This window comes from Typopeltis vanoorti, chromosome 25 (assembly GCF_054136105.1).
Source record: "Typopeltis vanoorti isolate ZY-2024b chromosome 25, IOZ_Tvanoo_1.0, whole genome shotgun sequence".
Taxonomy (NCBI): domain Eukaryota; kingdom Metazoa; phylum Arthropoda; class Arachnida; order Uropygi; family Thelyphonidae; genus Typopeltis; species Typopeltis vanoorti.
The window spans coordinates 52,258,609-52,277,828 of record NC_143573.1 but is presented as its reverse complement, the minus strand read 5'-3'; the positions used below and the strand labels follow the sequence as shown (position 1 = coordinate 52,277,828).

The 19,220-nt window shown below is 35.9% G+C and overlaps 1 protein-coding gene across 4 annotated transcripts in view; it reads right to left on the bottom strand.

Moving 5' to 3' along the window:
- The window catches only part of LOC150092746 (proton-coupled zinc antiporter SLC30A1-like), a 296,774-nt gene that overhangs the window by 19,492 nt on the left and 258,062 nt on the right, over nt 1-19,220 (bottom strand). For all 4 annotated transcript variants that reach the window (XM_090414536.1, XM_090414534.1, XM_090414535.1 and 1 more), the window contains exon 7: nt 7,908-7,990. In XM_090414536.1, coding sequence (XP_090270662.1) covers nt 7,908-7,990 — 83 coding nt within the window. The remainder of the gene's footprint in view (nt 1-7,907; nt 7,991-19,220) is intronic.

Below are 19,220 nucleotides of genomic sequence, written 5' to 3'. Positions count from 1 at the left end.
TGTGTGTGCATATGTGTGCGAGCGCATGCACTGTCAACTTATGTCTTTCAATTAACTCCTATCTTTCACATCGTATATTAATATGTTACTGAGTTTCCATACTGATATAGTAAAGACTGAGTAGGCTCACATTTGGAATGATAATTATATATATATATATATATATATATAAAATGATAAGCCTTTTTATGTCACGTTTTAAAACTCGGGGACTACCCTGAGTGTCGAGTCTTCAAAATTCAAGTCATCAGAATTCAAGGAGAACCGCCCTACCAGTCTGGAACGCGGGTGATTAGGTGCTACAGGCGCCGGGGGGGAGGTGGAATCCCCCTTTCGAGTCTTCAAAATTCAAGGAGAACCAACCTGCCAGTCCAGAACTCGGGGGGTTGGGCGCTGTAGGCAGAACACCCCCCTTTCAAGTCTTCAAAATTCGAGTCATCAGAATTCAAGGAGAACCGGCCTACCAGTCCAGAATAGGGGAAGCGTAGCCCCCCAGTATATACAGCAATCCCTCGATTAGTGCGTCTAATGCGTTCTTTAAAACAGGCGCATTAATGGAATACAATAACCTATGGGGAAAAATATAATTCATTCCTCAAATTTCTTTTTTGAACCTTAATTTTTTTTATAAAAGAATTAGGGTATGTCTCAGGGCCTAGTTAAAGGAAAATCACGAAGCTGAAAGACAATAAAACATATTCAGAATATAAATTTTATTATTCTACTTTTTAACAAATAATTGAGCTACCGTAGTTTGGCAAGCATTTTGTTTCTTTTTTTTCATACAACCAACGGTATGGCTCTATTGCCTCTTCTACTCTTCTGTAAATTTTACTGCTTCTCTCTTCTTCAGGGACAGCCTCTAAGCATTGCTGCTTAAAAACTTCGATTGTACGAAAAATATTTTCAAATTGTTTCTGTGAAATCTCTTTTGGCTGACTTAAATTTTCTCCATGCTCTTCGGGATCTTCTCACTGTGCATCTAAATTTAGCAGGTCAGAATCACTCAATTCTTCAGAATGAGATTTAATTAACTCTTGGACGTTATCATTGAAGGAGAGAAAGAAATGAAGGACCTACGAAGATGCCAACACACAAAATCACATGCTTTATAGATAAAATTTCCCAACTGTAATACAAGCAAAATAGTTACCACTTTAAAAACTACAATGGTCATAAAAGAGAAGTTAATTTTCCCAACGTGTAATAATAAACAACTCATCCCAGAAGATGGATTGATTACCCTATTATCGGAATAGATTCTCCTTTTTGTGACATGCGCAGAAGTGTCGAAGGGTCTCAAATCTGTGGGCATACTATGGCAGACGACATAAATTTTGGCGGTAAAAATTTGGAACATAGCATACATAGTGTACATGAAAGTAGTGTAGCATGCCATTAAAAATAACTTTGTAAAATGCTTTAAATCAGTAACTAAATTATTTCATTCTGGTGAGTAATTTTTTAAAATAGTTAGCCATAAAAATGTATAGATAGAAAATTTTTAAAATCTGTAACATTTATTATTAAGATACATATAGGTGCAATAATCGAATTTGGGTATCGAAAAAAAATGACGCACTAACCGGAGGCGCATTAATCGAGGAATTACTGTATATATTGTTGTGAGAACAATAATCACAGGGTGAAAACATCATTGTTATGAGGACTGTTCCAAAAGTAATGCCTCCATTTGTGACAGCTCTCTACATCAATGAAATAACAAAAAAAAAAAAAGTCTGAAATTTCTACTTCATGTTTGTACACTATTTCTCAACATACCCTCTTTCCTTTCAATACATTTTCTCTAATTCATGAAGAGCTTTTCAAAGCCAATTTTTACACTGTTTCTGAAATGCTTTTCTAATTTCTGCTTTGACTTGTAAGTCATTTTCACAGCGGATAAGTTTATACTTTAAATTACAGGGAATCTAACCTGTGGGTAGTTTGTAGTTGGGGAATTTGTAGTATTCTTTGTGCAGTGTATAAATAATGGCAGCAGCAGCCACAACTCAGTTTGCCAATGTCTTATCACCAAGTCTGCTCCCATTTAAGGACTACATTTTGCACAGCACACTATGAGATTTTGTTGTATGCAGGTATATACACATCCTGGCAGTTAGAAATGTGGTAGGTGAGAGATTGGGGAGTGAATGTCTGAGGAAAATGTAGAAAATGGGAAGAACTTTAGCATAACAGACTTCGGCAGTGTTATATCAGAAATGGATGAATACTGACCGAGAGAGAATGAGTAGTACGACTGAGGATGAGGAAAACGAGCAGAATGTGAATGAAAATATAAAAGTAGGGAGTTAACATCGTGAAGTTTTCAAAGATGGTGTTGACTGGGAGGGTGAATGTCGAGCTAGAGTAGGTAGGTTTGAAAGAAGTGGAATGCATCGGGACTGAGTTTAGAGGGAATGAAAGAAGAGATTAGGCAACTGGAAATGGCAAATGCAAAGAGTAGGAGTGATAGAGAATTATGGGAATGCTAGAAGGGGAGAGAATAGGAGAACCAGTGAAAGAGAGAGGGAATGAGAGAAAGACAAAACAATGCAAGAACTGGGGATGGAGAGATATGGAGACTTGATGATACATGATATACAAGATAGAATGCCAGAGGAATGTTTGCCTGGAGGAACGATAAATAGCATGACTATGGCAATTAACTGAGATGAGATGATTGCGATGGTGGGCAAAAATGACTTCACAGCAGTGTGAATCGGGTGACAAGAAATCTGAGGTTCATGCTACAGGCTGTACAGAAGAAGACAGAGAGGGAGAGGGAAGATTTTGTTGCCCAGATATGATAATGCAAAGCTGTGGAGGGCAGCATCAATAATGAATAGTGTAATAGCTAGAATGTGTTGAAAGAGAGGCTTGGATTATGTGAATGCTTGGAGGACAGAAAGGAACTGTATGTGAGAGGCAGCTTGCATCTGAATGAGGAAGGGTGTATGCATGTGGAGAGAATGTTGTTCCCCAAATAAGTCAGTGTGTCAATGCAGGGAAACTAGAATTATCCAGGTGGATGGCCTCTTGTAGGAATAGTAGCTTGGGAGTAGGAGGAATACTTCATAATGCTGAATCCAATGGAGTCTAGAGAGGATAATGATAGGTATAGAAACAATGATAATGCCTTGATCCTTTATAATAATGTTATCAAGAATAAAGAAGAAGATGAATTGGTGGTGCTGATAGTATCAGCCTGTCCAAAGATTATTAGGATCTCTGAGACATGGCTGACAGAAGATAATATACTGACAGGAATAGAAGTCGCAGGGTATATATATATATATATATATATATATATATATATATATATATATGCAGGAGTATCAGAATGTTATGTGGAATTATAAGACAGGTGATTATAACAGCTTTAGATATCAGATTGGGGCAGTTCCATGGATGGAGGAATTGGAAGAGTGAGATATCATCAGTGCTTAGGAATTTGTGAAGGAATATCTATTAGCAGCAATAGCAAGTTGTATAATATGAGTGAAGAATAGCACACGATTTGGTATAAAGAGGATGACAAACAATATCAAATGGGAACTGCAGGTAAAAAAAAAAAATTATTGAAGAGATATAAGGAAGAGTATGTATACAACTCAGGCCAGGAGAGCGACTAGTATGGTAAGGAAGGCAAAACTGGAATATGAAAAGAGATTGGCCCTGAAATCCAAAGAAAATCCTATAGAATTCTTTCGTTATCTGGCCAGTAGGGGAAATTATTGTAGAAGATTTGAAGAGATATAAGGAAGAGTATGTATACAACTCAGGCCAGGAGAGCGACTAGTATGGTAAGGAAGGCAAAACTGGAATATGAAAAGAGATTAGCCCTGAAATCTAAAGAAAATCCTATAGAATTCTTTCGTTATCTGGCCAGTAGGGGAAATGATTGTAGAAGAATGACATTATTGGATAAAAAATGGAAATAGAGGGATTGCTGCATAAGACATAGTGGAGTTGTTCAATGAACACTTTAGTGGGGGGTATTTCATCCTGAAGAAGTAGGTTTTAACACTAGAGGTAAGGCAGGTTCAAAGGTTTAGAAATGCAAGAAGAGAGTGCATTTTCAATACTGAGTACTCTGGATGTCAATAAAGCAATGGGACTGGATGGGATTTTGCAAGGGTTTGAGAGCATATGCTAAAGAATTGATAGCTCTATTGACTTGGATTTTCAATGAAAACCTAAGCCATAGGAAAGGTGCCCAAAGATATAGCAGACTGGAAGTGTCAAACTATAGAACAGTTTGTATTTCATCAGCAGTTGTTAAAATTTTGGAGAAAAAATTAGTGAGTGATAGGTCATTTACAGAATTGGGCAGATGAGGATAATGTTATCTGAGCATGGATTTGTTAAGGGGGTGCTTTTGTTTTAATAATACGGTTGCCTTTTATAATAAGGTGACAAGAGTGGTTGATGAGGGAAAGGCATTTTCTGCCACTTTTTTAGGATTTTACAAAGGCATTTGACAGGGTATATGATAAGCTGATATTTTAGTTGTAGCACTTAGATGTCAGGTTAGTGAACTGGATTTCAGATTGGCTATCTGATAGGCATCAGAGAGTTGTGTATGAGGTAGCAGTAACAAGGAAACAGAAGATTACAATTGGGATCCCACAGGGCTCAGTACCAGATGGGAACTGCAGGAATTATAAATGACACTGTCAATGGATTGCGGGGGGGGGGGGGGATATTCAGTTGTTTGCAGATGTGGTAGCCCTGCAAAAAGATTTGAATAAAATGGAGAGATGGGCAAATGAAGGGGGAGGGATATCAATGTAATTCACCAAATGTAAAATCTTGAAATTTGGGATACATCGATGGCAGGCTGCATACTCTGCTTGAGGAACTGTAAATGGAGGAAGTGGGGGAGGCAAGGGTTTTGGGGTAATGATTGATAGACCTGAAATTCAGGGAATATATTGCAAAGGTGGTGAAGGTAACCCAGAGGATTGCTGGAATACTGAGAAGGATGCTGACCAGCAAAGATAAAAGAGTTGTCATTCCATAAGACTACATCTGGACTGCTGTGCTCAAATTTTCTCACTGGGATTTGAAGACGATAAATTAACTTTGGAAATTGTGCAGAGGCAGATAACAAAGATGATCTCAGGACTATACTATGTTAGTTATGAGGATATGCTGAGGGAATGCAGACTGCAGAGTTTGGTGGATAAGAGAGGTGATATGATTGAGACTTTTAAGCTGTCGAGAGGTGGTTACAGGGGGGAGGAGCGAGGACAAGGGGGCCATCCCTAGAAGTTAAAAAAAGGAAGTTCTAAGCAAGAAGGTAAGGAGCAGTTTCTTTGTATAGAGGGTGGTTGAACCATGGAATGCATTGCCTGATGGAGTGGTGAGAGCACGAACAGTTGATGGGTTCAAGCAGTGGTATGATAGAATCAAGGTATAATAATACCTTGATTTTCTTCAATTTAGGAAAGAATCTGCAGAAATAACACAAATTCAAATTCGATCTCTTCAACAGCAAATGAAGTGAATGCACTCATGTGTGAACTCATGTTTATGTTGCCACATAGCAAAAGTGATAAATGTTTTCTCATCATGAACATGCTTCATTTCTCAAGTTTCTCACATAGTTTTAAAATTTTTGTCATCTCTTCCAAAATATACTCATGACACTTTTATCATCCCCAAAGACAGTCACAGCATGCACTTTCTAGTAGAAAATTGAACTTTAGAAATTGAAGTTTTGAACTTCGTTGGCTCTCTGTGAGGTACGACTGCAATATTCAACAGACTAGATTTTCTTTTCAGGATTGTAATGATTGACCCAACTGTTATCCCGTCATCAGTGTTTCTTGTACCCAATGACATACATTACTCAAATTTACAGTTCTTTCACCATAAAAATCATGAAAACTGGCAGTAAATTTCAATAAGCACATGTTTTTGTCTGCAAACATTTCAATTACTGTCCATTACTTTACATGTGCTTCACACGTGTAAAAGACTTGTTAATTGTGTATACAATAACATGAGAAATGTTATATTTTGTTCCTCTTGGTTCTTATCTTATTGATATGTCTTTATTTCTTTTATACCTATTAAATTTTTAGTCATACAAACTCCGCTATTATATACTTCTTTATGTGTGCCTAACTCGACCCTACCTAGGAATGATTCCTTTTTGGACACTGGCAAATTTATATTTTATTGCTGCGGCAGCCAGTATCCTATAACATGAGTTTATTCAGGTTCAGAGAATATTCCTAGATTGGTTGGCATTCACTCTAACACACTCTAAATAGATATCGGTACTAATTGCAATCGTGGCCAATGATCTATTACTTAAACACATTCATCAAAATCCCTCTCGCTATGGTTCTAATTTTTATAAGTGATAATTTGAAATCTCAAATTCAGGCATGAGTCAGGTATATGCAACAAAACATGGTTATTGGAACAAATGACAATTACAACTAAAATTGGATTAAAATACTAAAACTTCCAAATCTCTTACTAGGTTAATATCTCATGCTACGCTAGTTACACAATGCTAAACTTTTCAAAATGCACTCAGATCACAATAATCATACAAAACAATAGAACTAAATGACGGTATTGCTCTAAATCAATTCTCTTATGCATGCTACTCTTAAAGACATTTTATACAACTTGTTACTATCTGATAAAGGTCATCCACTAAATACAAATACACACATAACTTCAGTCACATGCAATTATATAGATTCATTCCTGACATTTCTTTGTTTAACAAAATTATGCGATCTCAAATTACGAATTCTCATCAGAGTCCTCTATGGATTGTCCACATAACTTAATCTAATATTAATTTCTATCTCTTTCAAAACATACAGTAAAGGTCTTTACATTACCCAGTTTTTTCCGAAGGTCTGTTAACTTCCAGTGTTGTTCGGGTCATCCTTCGATCGGTTGTCTCAGTGCTTGGCTTATGGCTACGTCGTCCCTTCCACATTTTCCGGACTCTAACTTATTACTGCCTCGACTGAGGGTTATCTCCGCTCCTTATCGAATGGGACATCCAGCGACTAGTACATTTTCTCCGTAGGCCGATGATTTGTGAGCGGCTCGTCGTGGGATCTTGTTCAGCATACTCAGAAAGACTGCCCTCTGTCCAACATCATAGGACCCTGGCTCGTCCTTTCTCCGTCCACTGGTCAGGAATCCTCGAGGTGAAGTCAGGAACAAAAAGCCTCGCGATATGGCGCGTATTGCCTTATATTCTCTCTCTCCTCTTTTTCGCACAACCCTTAATTTTTATGCCCTCAAGATGATCCTCAATTTCCTTACTGCCATTAGGTGCTGTCTTCTAGGGAAGCGCGCTTGCATCATCTTCTGCGTATGCAGTACCCTACGGCGTTACAGCCGACACGTGCGCTTCAGACGCAACCTTTGCACTGATGCTCTTTACTGTCTGGCGATATATGAAGTTTCAGACAGCTTAATAGGACAAAAATTTAACTACTATTTCCCTTTTTACAAAAATTCATAAATCTGATAATTCTCCAGTTTAGTTTTCAACTATAAATACTTCTGATACAATTCATATACTATTACACAATTTCTTATACAACAAATCAGAACTTTCTGCTGGTGAGAGGTATTATCTAAGTTAGCCAGAATTCTCATGTTAGATTCTGAATGAATAATTTCTTAAAATTCGTCCATTCAGTATCTAACAGAAATATAACTTTGATCATACACTACTGTATAGCAGAAGGATGAAGAAAGAAAACAAGACAGTCACACTCAACTTCTGTGCATACACGAAATATGGACATTACTTTTTTTAAAACACTCCTCAATATACATACAGATTGTGGCATTTTATTATTGCTTAGTTTACCAAATAAGTGAAAATAATAGAAACAAGCAGGAAAAAAACTTACATCATTTAATAATTTTTTCTGAAGAGAATCTACTTCTATATGAGTTGGTACAGTCTGAAGCAATATTAGTGCAGATTCTTTTACTATTTAAAAAAAATACATTCTGAATCAATGAACATTATTAAGACTGGAAACTTGATAAGAAAAATATTTCAATAACAATCATAACATGGGGGAAAAAAATCATCTGAAGTACTTAAAAAGTTGATAAAAGAAAATAAATAAAATTAAGATGCAATAATCACTACAGGCATCAGCCACAGGATTTAATTAAAAATTATATAAAAGCAAAAAGACTGTTAAAAAATTGTATAAACTCTAAGATTTTTAGAATTCAGATTTTTAGAAATGACAATTAGCATATTTTTTAATTAATTCATTTCTTTAAATAATTAAGATTGCAATCTATGATATCTGTCAATAAAAAATTTCTTCGTAATATTAATCTTGTGAATAGTAATTTAATAATTTCTTCCAAAGACCATAAACAATAACCATGATAGTAATTATGTGAACTTTTCACATAGTACTAACTTCTTGTGGAAAGTTTATGTTTGGTTATAATATATTACACTTAACAAGAAATTATATTCTTAAATATAAAGAGCTAATAAGCTTCATTTCGGCAATGAAAACATTACTTAAATTAAGGGGATATTAAATCCCACATGGTTTTAAAACCGAATAAGAAACTCAAAGATTGGAATCAGAGAGTTTCTTGCCGAATATAGTAAACTATAAAGTATCGGCGACACTAGCGTTAGCAAATGCAAGTGATCCTAGTATGTAGTACAATACCGGACGACTCGTTGCAAAGGTGGGGGAAGTTCAGATCGCTATTCTTAGGTATTTTCCATAATGTAAAAACACATTTCCTAGGAAATGTATGCTGTTATTACATTATGAAGGGAGGTCACTACCCAGACCGGTTTCAGCCTTTTTTTGAGGCTTCATCAGTGAGTAGCTAGACCTAATACCAAAGTGTATAGCAAAAAGAACTTATATACTCTGCGAACGAGTTATCCGAACAGGTGCAACCATTAAGTTACTTAAATATAAAGAGCTAATAAGCCTCATTTCGGCAATGAAAACATTACTTAAATTAAGGGGATATTAAATCCCACATAGTTTTAAAACCGAATAAGAAACTCAAAGATTGGAATCAGAGAGTTTCTTGCCGAATATAGTAAACTATAAAGTATCGGCAACACTTGCGTTAGCAAATGCAAGTGATCCTAGTACGTAGTACAATTTGCTAACGCTAGTGTCGCCGATACTTTATAGTTTACTATATTCGGCAAGAAACTCTCTGATTCCAACCTTTGAGTTTCTTATTCGGTTTTAAAACTATGTGGGATTTAATATCCCCTTAATTTAAGTAATTATATTCTTGGTTTAATCCTATACCCAAGCATAATGGATGGTATCCTGACAAGAATAAAAATGGAAAGGGATGATGTTTTCCATGAGGATAGAAAGGATAAGAAGGGAAAGAGGGTGCTGTTGATGACAAAAGGCAAATTATGTCCATGCAAAGTGGAGATGTGAGATGTAAATAGTGGCAATGGTTTTGAGTCAGTATGGTGTGAGCTAAAGGTTGACAAGAAGAGATATTTAAACAGATGCTGCTATAGGCCAGGGAAGGTGGTGATGAAGAAATGTAGAAACAATTTGGATTAGTGAACAAGGCAAGGGTGATTTTAATTATGGAAGTATGGATTGGAATGAAGAGAGAGCATTTTGGGAATAAGGAAAATGAATTTCTTGAGAAACAGCTATCTCAGGCATGTGAAGGAGGACACACAAGGATCGAGAGTTTCAGATGTGATCATTTCATCAGAGGATGTGAGTGGGATTTTGCACTTCCCTCCAGTTGGTGAGAGCAATCATGAAGTGATCACCTGGATTGAGACTAACCATATGAAGACTTCTGTGAGAAAAGAACATATATGTGGAATTACAAGTGTGGTGATTAAGAAAAGCTTAGAAGACAACTATGAGCTACAGCATGGAATTAGGTGTTAAGCAGGAGGGAGATAAATGCTGCATGGGAACTGACCAAAGGATACTTAAAAACATCGATGTATAATGGAATTCTCAAAAGACTGAATAAAGTAGGTATTAAATGGATGAATACGAGGGTTAAGCATGAAATTTGGAAGAAGATGAATAATGGTAGCAATCAGTTGCATGAGGAGTATAACGAGCAGGCCAGGAAGGCGACTCAGTTGGTAAGAACAGCAAAACTAAAGTACGAGCAGAAATTAGCAAATCAGGCCAAGAAAAACCCTAGAGTTTTTCAGATAGTTGGCAAGTAGAAAAGAAAAATTATTATGGTAAGATGATGTTAATGGATGAAAATGGCAGAATGGTAACTGCTGCAGAAGACATACACTGAGGTATTCAGTGAACAATTTATAAGTGTTTCATCCTCATCAGGGTGAAATCATGAAAAACTTGAGTGTAGAGGAAATAGAAGAGAATGATTTAATTGTGAACTAGCAGGAGGTATAGGAGGCAATAAATAGGCTTGATGTCAAATAAGGTGATATGATTTGATGGCATATCACCACGTGTCTTAAAGGAATGTTCCAGGGAACTGGAAGTAGCATTGCATGTGCCTGTTTAATAACAATAACACAGGTTCAAAGAGAGTGAAAAGAAATTGTTTCACTGCATAAAGGTGGTGATAGGGCTGTGGCTACAAATTATAGGCTAATCTGTATCCAGAGTTCTGGTTAAGGTAATGGGAAGATTGGTGAGACCTAGGATATAGAAATGGGTTGATAACAGCATTCTCTGTAGTTGCCAGCATGGGCTTTAATAAGCCCATGCTGGCAACTACAGAACAGAGAACTTGGACAAGGGAGATGCATATACAATGGTATGCTTAGTTTTGCAAAAAGCTTCTGATAGACTGCCACACAACAAGCTGTTAAATAAACTAAAAGAAATGGGATTAGAAAACAGACTAGTGAGTTGGATCAGTGACTGGCTGTCAGATAAATATCAGAAAGTTGTATAGGAGATGCAGCATCCCGAAGGAGTAGGATCACTAATAGTTTGCCACAGGAGTGTGTATTGGGGCCGTTGTTGTTCAATCTATATATTAGTGATATAGGGATGGGTTTGTTTGACTGGTACATCATCTGCAGCTGTGGTACAATATTGGGGAGAGGAATGCAGAGTCATGCAGATGTGATGGCCTTACAGGAAGACTTGAATAGATTGTATGAATGGGCAGGTAAGTGGAACTATTAGATCAATGTTGCAAAGTGTAATGTTTTGAAATTTGGTAAGCAAAGATGGGATGCAAAGTGTAAAATCTCTTGTGGGAATTTAGCTCTGCTAAAATTTTCGCAATTGATTTTCCAGTTTTTTTCTCAATATTTCGTAAATATTTAAAATATAATGTACTAAATAGAATGATACTGTAAAAGCGCATAAATATTGTATTGTATGTAGAGCTGTAAGTAGGGATTATGCCAGATTAGCGATGATGAAATATCAACCAAAGGTCGCAAGGTCAACCGGAGTTGACCAAATGGGCAGCATTGACGTCATCGCTAAAGGCTAATCCCGAAAAGACAGCATAGAGAACAAAGAGTGACATTTTGCATAAAAGAAGATTGTGGCTCTTGGCTCAAGGCTTTTTGTTCCCACTGTCAAGGCTTTTCTTCTGCTCATCTCTGAGGCTTTTTACCTTCTCTTCGTTTGGGCTCCTTTCTCGTCGCCAAGGCATCTCTTCTCTTCAAAAGAGGCTTTTCTTCTGATTGTCGCTGAGGCTTTTTACCTTCTCTTCATTTGGGCTCCTTTCTCGTCGCCAAGGCTCTTCTCCCATTGTGGGTTTTTTACTCATCTGATGCCAGTGGATTTTGTCTCCAGATCGCAGCAGGCTGTTTCCCTCATCGATGGCACTCAAGGTTTAGTCTCCAGACAGAGAGCAGTTACGCGCAGGCCTTGCAGTAACTACAACTGATTCCATATCGAATGTTCGATGAAGTTCTACAAGAGACCACCTATGATGTCCAAGCAGCAAGGAAATTAACCAGAAAGAAGACCCTAAGAACCTGGTGAATTATGCTGCAATTTGCTTATGGTAAAATTGTAAGCAATTTCTTGCTTACAAGAAATTGTTTGTGAACAGGCGTTACGTTGGTCATAAGTTTTGTGGGAATATTATTTGTTAACATGTCTGTTAAGACTATGAATGTGCACTCAGTTTTAATATAGGGAGTATTACTATTAAGAATATGTATGTGGTTAAGTAATTATTAAGTCAATATTTAAGGGGAAGGATTTTATTAACTTGTTTATGCAGTGAGAGATTATGTGCATGGTTTATGTCTAACGAGTTATTTTTGTTATTTATGTCTAACCAGTAATTGTATGCATTGTGAGTTTTGTCATTTAGTCTCCAGACAGAGAGCAGTTATGCGCAGGCCTTAAAAGGGCTAAGTGAAATAATTTCACAGTATCTCGTGTATTGTACTTCTTGTCTAGTTAAAATAAATATTTTTGTTTTGTAACTACCTGGCCTGTTCTTTAGCTAATGCACTATCTCCAAAAAATGCGAACCTGCAGGCAAAATAAGGTACGAACAGTCATGACTTGCATATAGAGAAATTGGATTTAGTTAGTGATTAATTCATGTTTTTCCTCACCCCCAACTTTCAAACAATATTTACTCAAATTAGATGGTGCAGTCAAAAATAAAATAAATTTTGTAATTTGATTTGTATGAGAGTGGGGAAGTGCATACATTAAATATACTTATAACACACAGGTTGTTTAATAGCTTGGGGGGGGGGGGGGGGGGGGGGGGGGCAGAAATTGGTCATGGTAGGATTAACTTTGAGAAGTTTTGCAGTCGATAGTCTTAACTTAGTGAGTTAAAACAAAGAAGAGAAAAGTTAAGATAACATAAATTAAGACAAATAAGTTAAAAATATATGTTAATTGTTTACTTTAAGTTAAAGTAAATAATTAATGTATATATTATAAAGGCCCAGCTGACACTTAATTTAAATAATTAACGTTATTTTACAAAAGTATACACTTGGTGGAAAAACTTTAAAGGAGGTACAGGAGATGAGAGATCTGAGAGTGGTGGTGGACAAGGACTTGAAATTCAGGTGCCACACTGAACAAGTTGTGAAGTCCTCACATTTGATAATGGCAATGATGCAGAGGACCTTGATGCACAGAAATAAAGAGGTTATGATTCAATTGTATAAGGCCTCATATGGATTACTGCACACAGATTTGATCATGTGTTATATTACTATGATATGTTAGAAAGGGTCCAGAAAAGATTCACTAAGGTGGTCAGTGGTCTTTGGAATGTGGAGTATGAAGATAGATTGAAAGAATGTCAATTGCAAAACACATTGTGAATGATAGGAGGGGAAGATATGATTGAGACATAAAAATTAGTCAGGGCTTGTTATCAGGTTGACATGGAAGAAATTTTTCATAGAATGGGAGGTGTGTGTGTAGGGGGGGTAGAACAAGAGGCCAACCCTGAAAACTGTATAAATAAGGGTGTGAGCAGAGGAATGAGGAGAAGGTTCTGTACATGGCGAGTGGTTGGTGAGTGGAATGCATTGTTTGAGTATGTTGTGAATGTAGATGAATTGAATCAGCTTAAGGTACAGTTGGATGAGCTATGTGTACCTCCCACGATGAGTCTCTGGCTCGACCCCATGGAGGTCAGATGTTAAAAATAATAATAAGCATGACATAACTTCACAAGTAGTGTAACTTGTATACAGCATCTGTTGACTTCACATAAATTGCCTTAGCATCCCATAACACAAAAATATTATGGGAAGAGTCACTACCTAGACTGAGTTCATCATTTGTTCTGGTCTTGTTAGTGGCAACCAAATAAATATGATACCAAGGTTAAATAATGCAGAAATCATATATTTTCCATATAAAAGTATAAAAGTAGTATCACCTTATTTCAGGATGAGAGATAGTTGTGGAAAATTTTGCCACTTGGCTGCAATGTTTATTGTACTTGACAAGAAATTATGTTTTAATCCTATATCCAAGTGTAAGCATCAAGGAAAAGAAGGAGTAGCCATAGTATTCGACACAAAATACGAGGCTAATCTTCTTGAATGGCAGTCAGTCTCAAGTAGAGTAATGTGGGCAAATATGAGAATGGGGAACTGGACAATGAGACTTATGGTCCCACAGAAGGTTCTACTAAAGTAGAAGTGGAGGAATTTATTGAGGCTTTAGAAAAAGCAACTGACACAATGAAAAAGGAAAAGTTGGTCCTTGTTGGGAATCTAAATAGTAGATTGTGAGACATACAAAAATATTTTGGGAAAATTTGGAGAAAAGAGCAAAGCTAATAATAATGGCACATATCTGTTGGATTTCTGTTCAGGACATGGACTGGTTATTACTAACACCATGTCCCAACATAAAAATGTGCACAAATTCACATGGAGAGAAGAGGCAAGGAATAAGAAAAGTCTCATTGACTATGTTATTGTTGATAGTGATGTTTTTTCCCTGGTGTAGGACACCAGAGTGTACAGAGGATTTGAAATTGGAAGTGATCACTATTTAGTCTTGAGCAGGACAAAATTGAATTTCATATTGAAAAGAATAACATGTAAGAAAGTTTTAAAGCGAATAAAAGTTGAGCAGCTCTCAAATGTGAACTGTAGACTAAAATACACAAAGATTATTTAAGAAAAATTGAAAGAGTTTCAGAACAGGAATCAAACCTTAGGAGATTCAGTTGCAAACTCTGAAGAAAACATTGATTGATTCTGCCAGAGAGGCATGTTGTGAGGTTGTCTGCAAGGATAAAAAAATCAGAACTCCCTGGTGGACATAGGAAGTTAAAGACACAGTGAAGGAAAAGAAGAAAGTATATCAAAAGTTCCTGTCAAATAAGTCAGCTTGTGCTCTTAAAAAATACAGAGACAAATGCAAGAATGCTAAACACCGTGTAAAACTAGCTAAACAAAAGTCATGGGAGGACTTTGGAAAGAATATAGAAAATAAATATCAAGAAGGCAGGCAAAATATTCTGAAGGTTGTTGAAGAAGCTTAGGAATGGAGGAAAGAGTGCTGTAAAAGGAGTTAGAGATGATAAAGGTGACATGAAAACGGGAGAAAAAAGATATCCTTGAAGTATGGATTAATTACTTTGAAAAACTGCTAAATGAAACAAGCAGTGATGACAGCACAGTGGTAAAAAACACTGACCAGGCATGCAATCAGGAATACATATCCATACTTAAAGTAGAAAAAGCCATCAAAGGCTTGAAATGTGGAAAGGCAGCAGGAGTAGACGATATTCAACCAGAAATGCTGAGGTATGGTAGTATAAGAGTCTTACAGTGGCTGCACTGCATAGTTCAGAAAGCCTGGACAGAGGGACGAATTCCCGATGATTGGAGTAGAGCTCTCATAGTACCCATATATAAAAAGGGAAATAAAACTGAATGTGAGAATTACAGAGATATTTCCCTACTGAGTGTTCCTGGCAAGATATATGCAAGTATACTTGAGAAACGGTTGAGAAGAATTGTGGAAGAAAAGCTGGGTGAAGAAGAAGCTGGATTCAGGCCAAATAGAGGCTGTCAGAATCAGATCTTTACTTTACGACAAATAGTCGAGAAAACATGGGAATATAACAAAGATCAGTATTTAAGTTTTGTCGATTTGGAAAAGGCATATGACAAGGTACCAAGAGAGAAGCTATTCAATACGTTGCAGTTATATGGTGTCAATGGGGCATTATATCAAGCAATACTTAATCTTTATTTGAGTTGCATGTCAGTGTTGGATTCTAATTATGTAGAATATAGAATAAATGTTATTTGATTCAGAATCCAACATGATTTTCCATCACAAGGGCTACGTTTGTAAATATTATTTAATGTAAATAACGTAAATTATAATTTGATATCATATAACCACCTTAATTATATCAAATATTTAATTATTTAATCAAAGAAATGTGTTAATGGTAATAAGATTCTGTATTAAATATTATTAAGCTATTTTATTTATTGTTATGTCAATATTATAAAAACTTGTATTTGCAATATTAACTACGCATTTATTGAAAAGCAAATATTCTAATTATTCCTATTTGTGTATAAAGCTTAACGGTATGTAATGACTCAATGTAGTAGCATAGCTTTATCTAACATTGACGAGAATGTTTATGTTTGTCTGTTGTCATGGAGATGCGTGAAATAAACGAGCACGAGTGGAACAGAGCGTGGGCTAAAGAGAGAAGAAGAAGAAAAATATATAAAAAGTAAAGAGTTGGGACGAAAACTAGGAAGTGAAAGGAAGCAGAGCGATAAAATAAAGAAGTAGAAGTAAATAAAAGGTTCTTAAGGGTAGTAAATAAAAGGTAGTAAATAAAGAAGTAAATAAAAGGTTCTTAAGAAAATTAAGTAGATAATTTTTATAAGTGAGCAAGAACGTAACGAATTTTATAGTTAGCTGAAATTGAAATCAGCAGTAATAATTGAAGGAAAATTAAAGCTACAATCAGATAAAGTAAAAAGCTGAACATTCAAGGAAGAATTCTGAATAAACCCAGCTGATCTAGTATTGCAGCTTATTTTCCGATTTGCCCTAAAGAGAACCTCACAGTGATTTAATTAATTTATGAGTGGTAATAACTATAGTTGAAGTCCCCTAATTGATGTCAAGAATTCTGAAGCATAATTGATAGTGCTTTAAGTATAACTGCGGATAAGTTTTGTAGATGTGTTTTTATTAAGTGTGATAAGTAAATTCCAGAAGTTTGCTCACAACAAAATAGATGTTCTAGGAACCATTTCCGGTAAGGTCTATCATAGTGAATTATTAACTTTAACTGTGGAAACCCTTCGTGATTGAGAGTTGGAGATAGGAACTGTTTGAAAGATATTTTCAACTATTAGATCCTGTAATATTTTGAACTTATAGCATGACTGAAAAATGTGTGAAAACTAATTAGATTGGATGTTCTATTATGTTCATTTAAGTGTTAAAACTTTATAACCCAGAAGCTAAGAAGGTGTATGTGAAGACTTGGAAGATTGTGCTAATGTAATTGACTTGACTTAATGTTTGACTTATTTCTATTGTTTAAAATTAGAAGTAAAATTTATGTAAGTGTTATATGACCTATATTAAATGCTTTATTTGTTAACCTAACTGTTGTATTTGCCTGAAATTCTTTTTACTGCATCGTTCACAAAAATTCGAATCTAGCGGGAATCCCAAAGAGAGAAAATAAATACTTCGGCCTGAATGAGTGAAAAAAACTGCTAACAAATTTTGAATTGATCCTACTATTTCATATAGACTTATCTAAGGATAGAGTGGCGCAGTATAATAGAAATTTCTCTACCCTTAGATCAGTGATCAATTTGCAATTAGTTTTCCTTTATTTTATGAAAGTGACTTTTAGCAAGATGGCGGATTCGAACATCAAGAGAACGACGTCACGACATCAGCAGTTAGAATTGAAGGAAATACAGGAAGATGGTTTAATGTAAAATCTGGTGTGAGAAAAGGATGTACATTATCCCATCTGTTATTCATTATCTATGTGGATCACATTATGAAGGAAAGTGGTATTAAACATGATATCAAAATTGGAGATGTTAATGTCAGCTCTTTGCTTTATGCGGATGATGTTATACTTCTAAATAAATCCACTACACGTCTGCAAGATTCTCTTACTAAATTGAATAGCTGTTGTAATAGATATGGTATGAAGGTCAGCAATAAAAAGACAAAGACAATGAAAATAGGCAGAATCATTGAAAATGTCAACTGTGTTGTGAATGGAGAATCTGTGGAACAAGTAAAACATTTCAGCTACTTAGGCATGATTTTTACTGAAGATGGTAAATTAAATATAGAAATAGACAACAGAATCAGCAAAGCTGGTATGGTAGGAAGTCAACTGAATAAATTCATATGGAATAAGAGAGAAATTAGTCAGAACACTAAATTAGCTGTATATACAAGACAGTGTTCAAACCAGTTTTAACTTATGGATCAGAAGTAAAACACTTGACCAAAGACCAGAGACCGCAGATATGAGAGTGCTGAGAAAGATTAGAGGTGCGAACAAATGGCATCAATGGCAATATCATATTAAAAACAAGAATATTAGGAAAGAACTTGACATTGTCAGCATCCAGGAATGTGTTAGCAGAGCTAATCTCAGGTGGTATGGTCACTTAAACAGAATGGGCAAAGAAAGATTAGCAAAACAAGTGTTCTCTGCTAGGTTGGCAGCAAAACGACCCAGAGGAAGACCAAGATATAGGTGGATTGATACGGTACAAAGTGCCTTAGACAATAGAAATATAAGATCTGATAATGTTGGAGTCTTGACAAGTAACAGACTGATTTGGAGGAAAATTGTAGATAGGAAGTTAGTATAGTTCGCCCACCGTTTGTAGGTCCCTGCTTCATGTCTTTCCAAGAATAGTCGATTCATGCTGAAGGGGAGAAAGAAATAAAGGACGTCCGAATTGGTCGCCAACACGTGAAATTACGTGTTTTATAGGTAAAATTTTCCAACTGTTATACAAGCAACATAGTTAACTATAATAATCATAAAAGAGAAGTTAATTTTCTGACCAGTAATAATAAACATCTCATTCCACAATATGGACTGATTACCCTATTATCGGAATGGGTTCTCCTTTTTCTGAGATGCGCAGAAGTGTCGAGGGACCTCTAATCGGTGGGCGAACTATAATGATATAATTTTTTTCATGTAGTACTATCATACCCTGTACACCCCTTGAGGGTATACATGGCAGGAATTTGATGATGATGATGAGCATGAGGGAAGTAACCTCATGACCATATAAAGGCTGCTGACTCCCCAGCAATTGTCTCAGTATATCATAATATAAAAAAACATTATGGGAAGGGTCTAAGCAGAAAAATTTCCAGCTCTCTCTCATCTAAAGTATTCGATAATAAAAAATTTTGCGACTTTTACACTTGTTTAACCTTGGTATCTTCTTGGATCTGGCTTCAACTGACAAGACTTTAATCAATGACAAAAGGAATCTGGGCAGTGACCCTTCCAATAATATTTTTGCTTCATATGATACTAAGGCAAATGATCTGAAGTTGATAGTCTATATACAAGTAGACTAGTTGTAAAGTTACTTCAGATTTGTGCTTAAGTACAGGATAAAAATAATATAATTTCTTGTCAAGTATAATACATATTAGTAACCTCTTGTTGACAATTTTCTCCAAATTAATCTGGTATTGATGCTTGGACATTAGTTAATACTAATG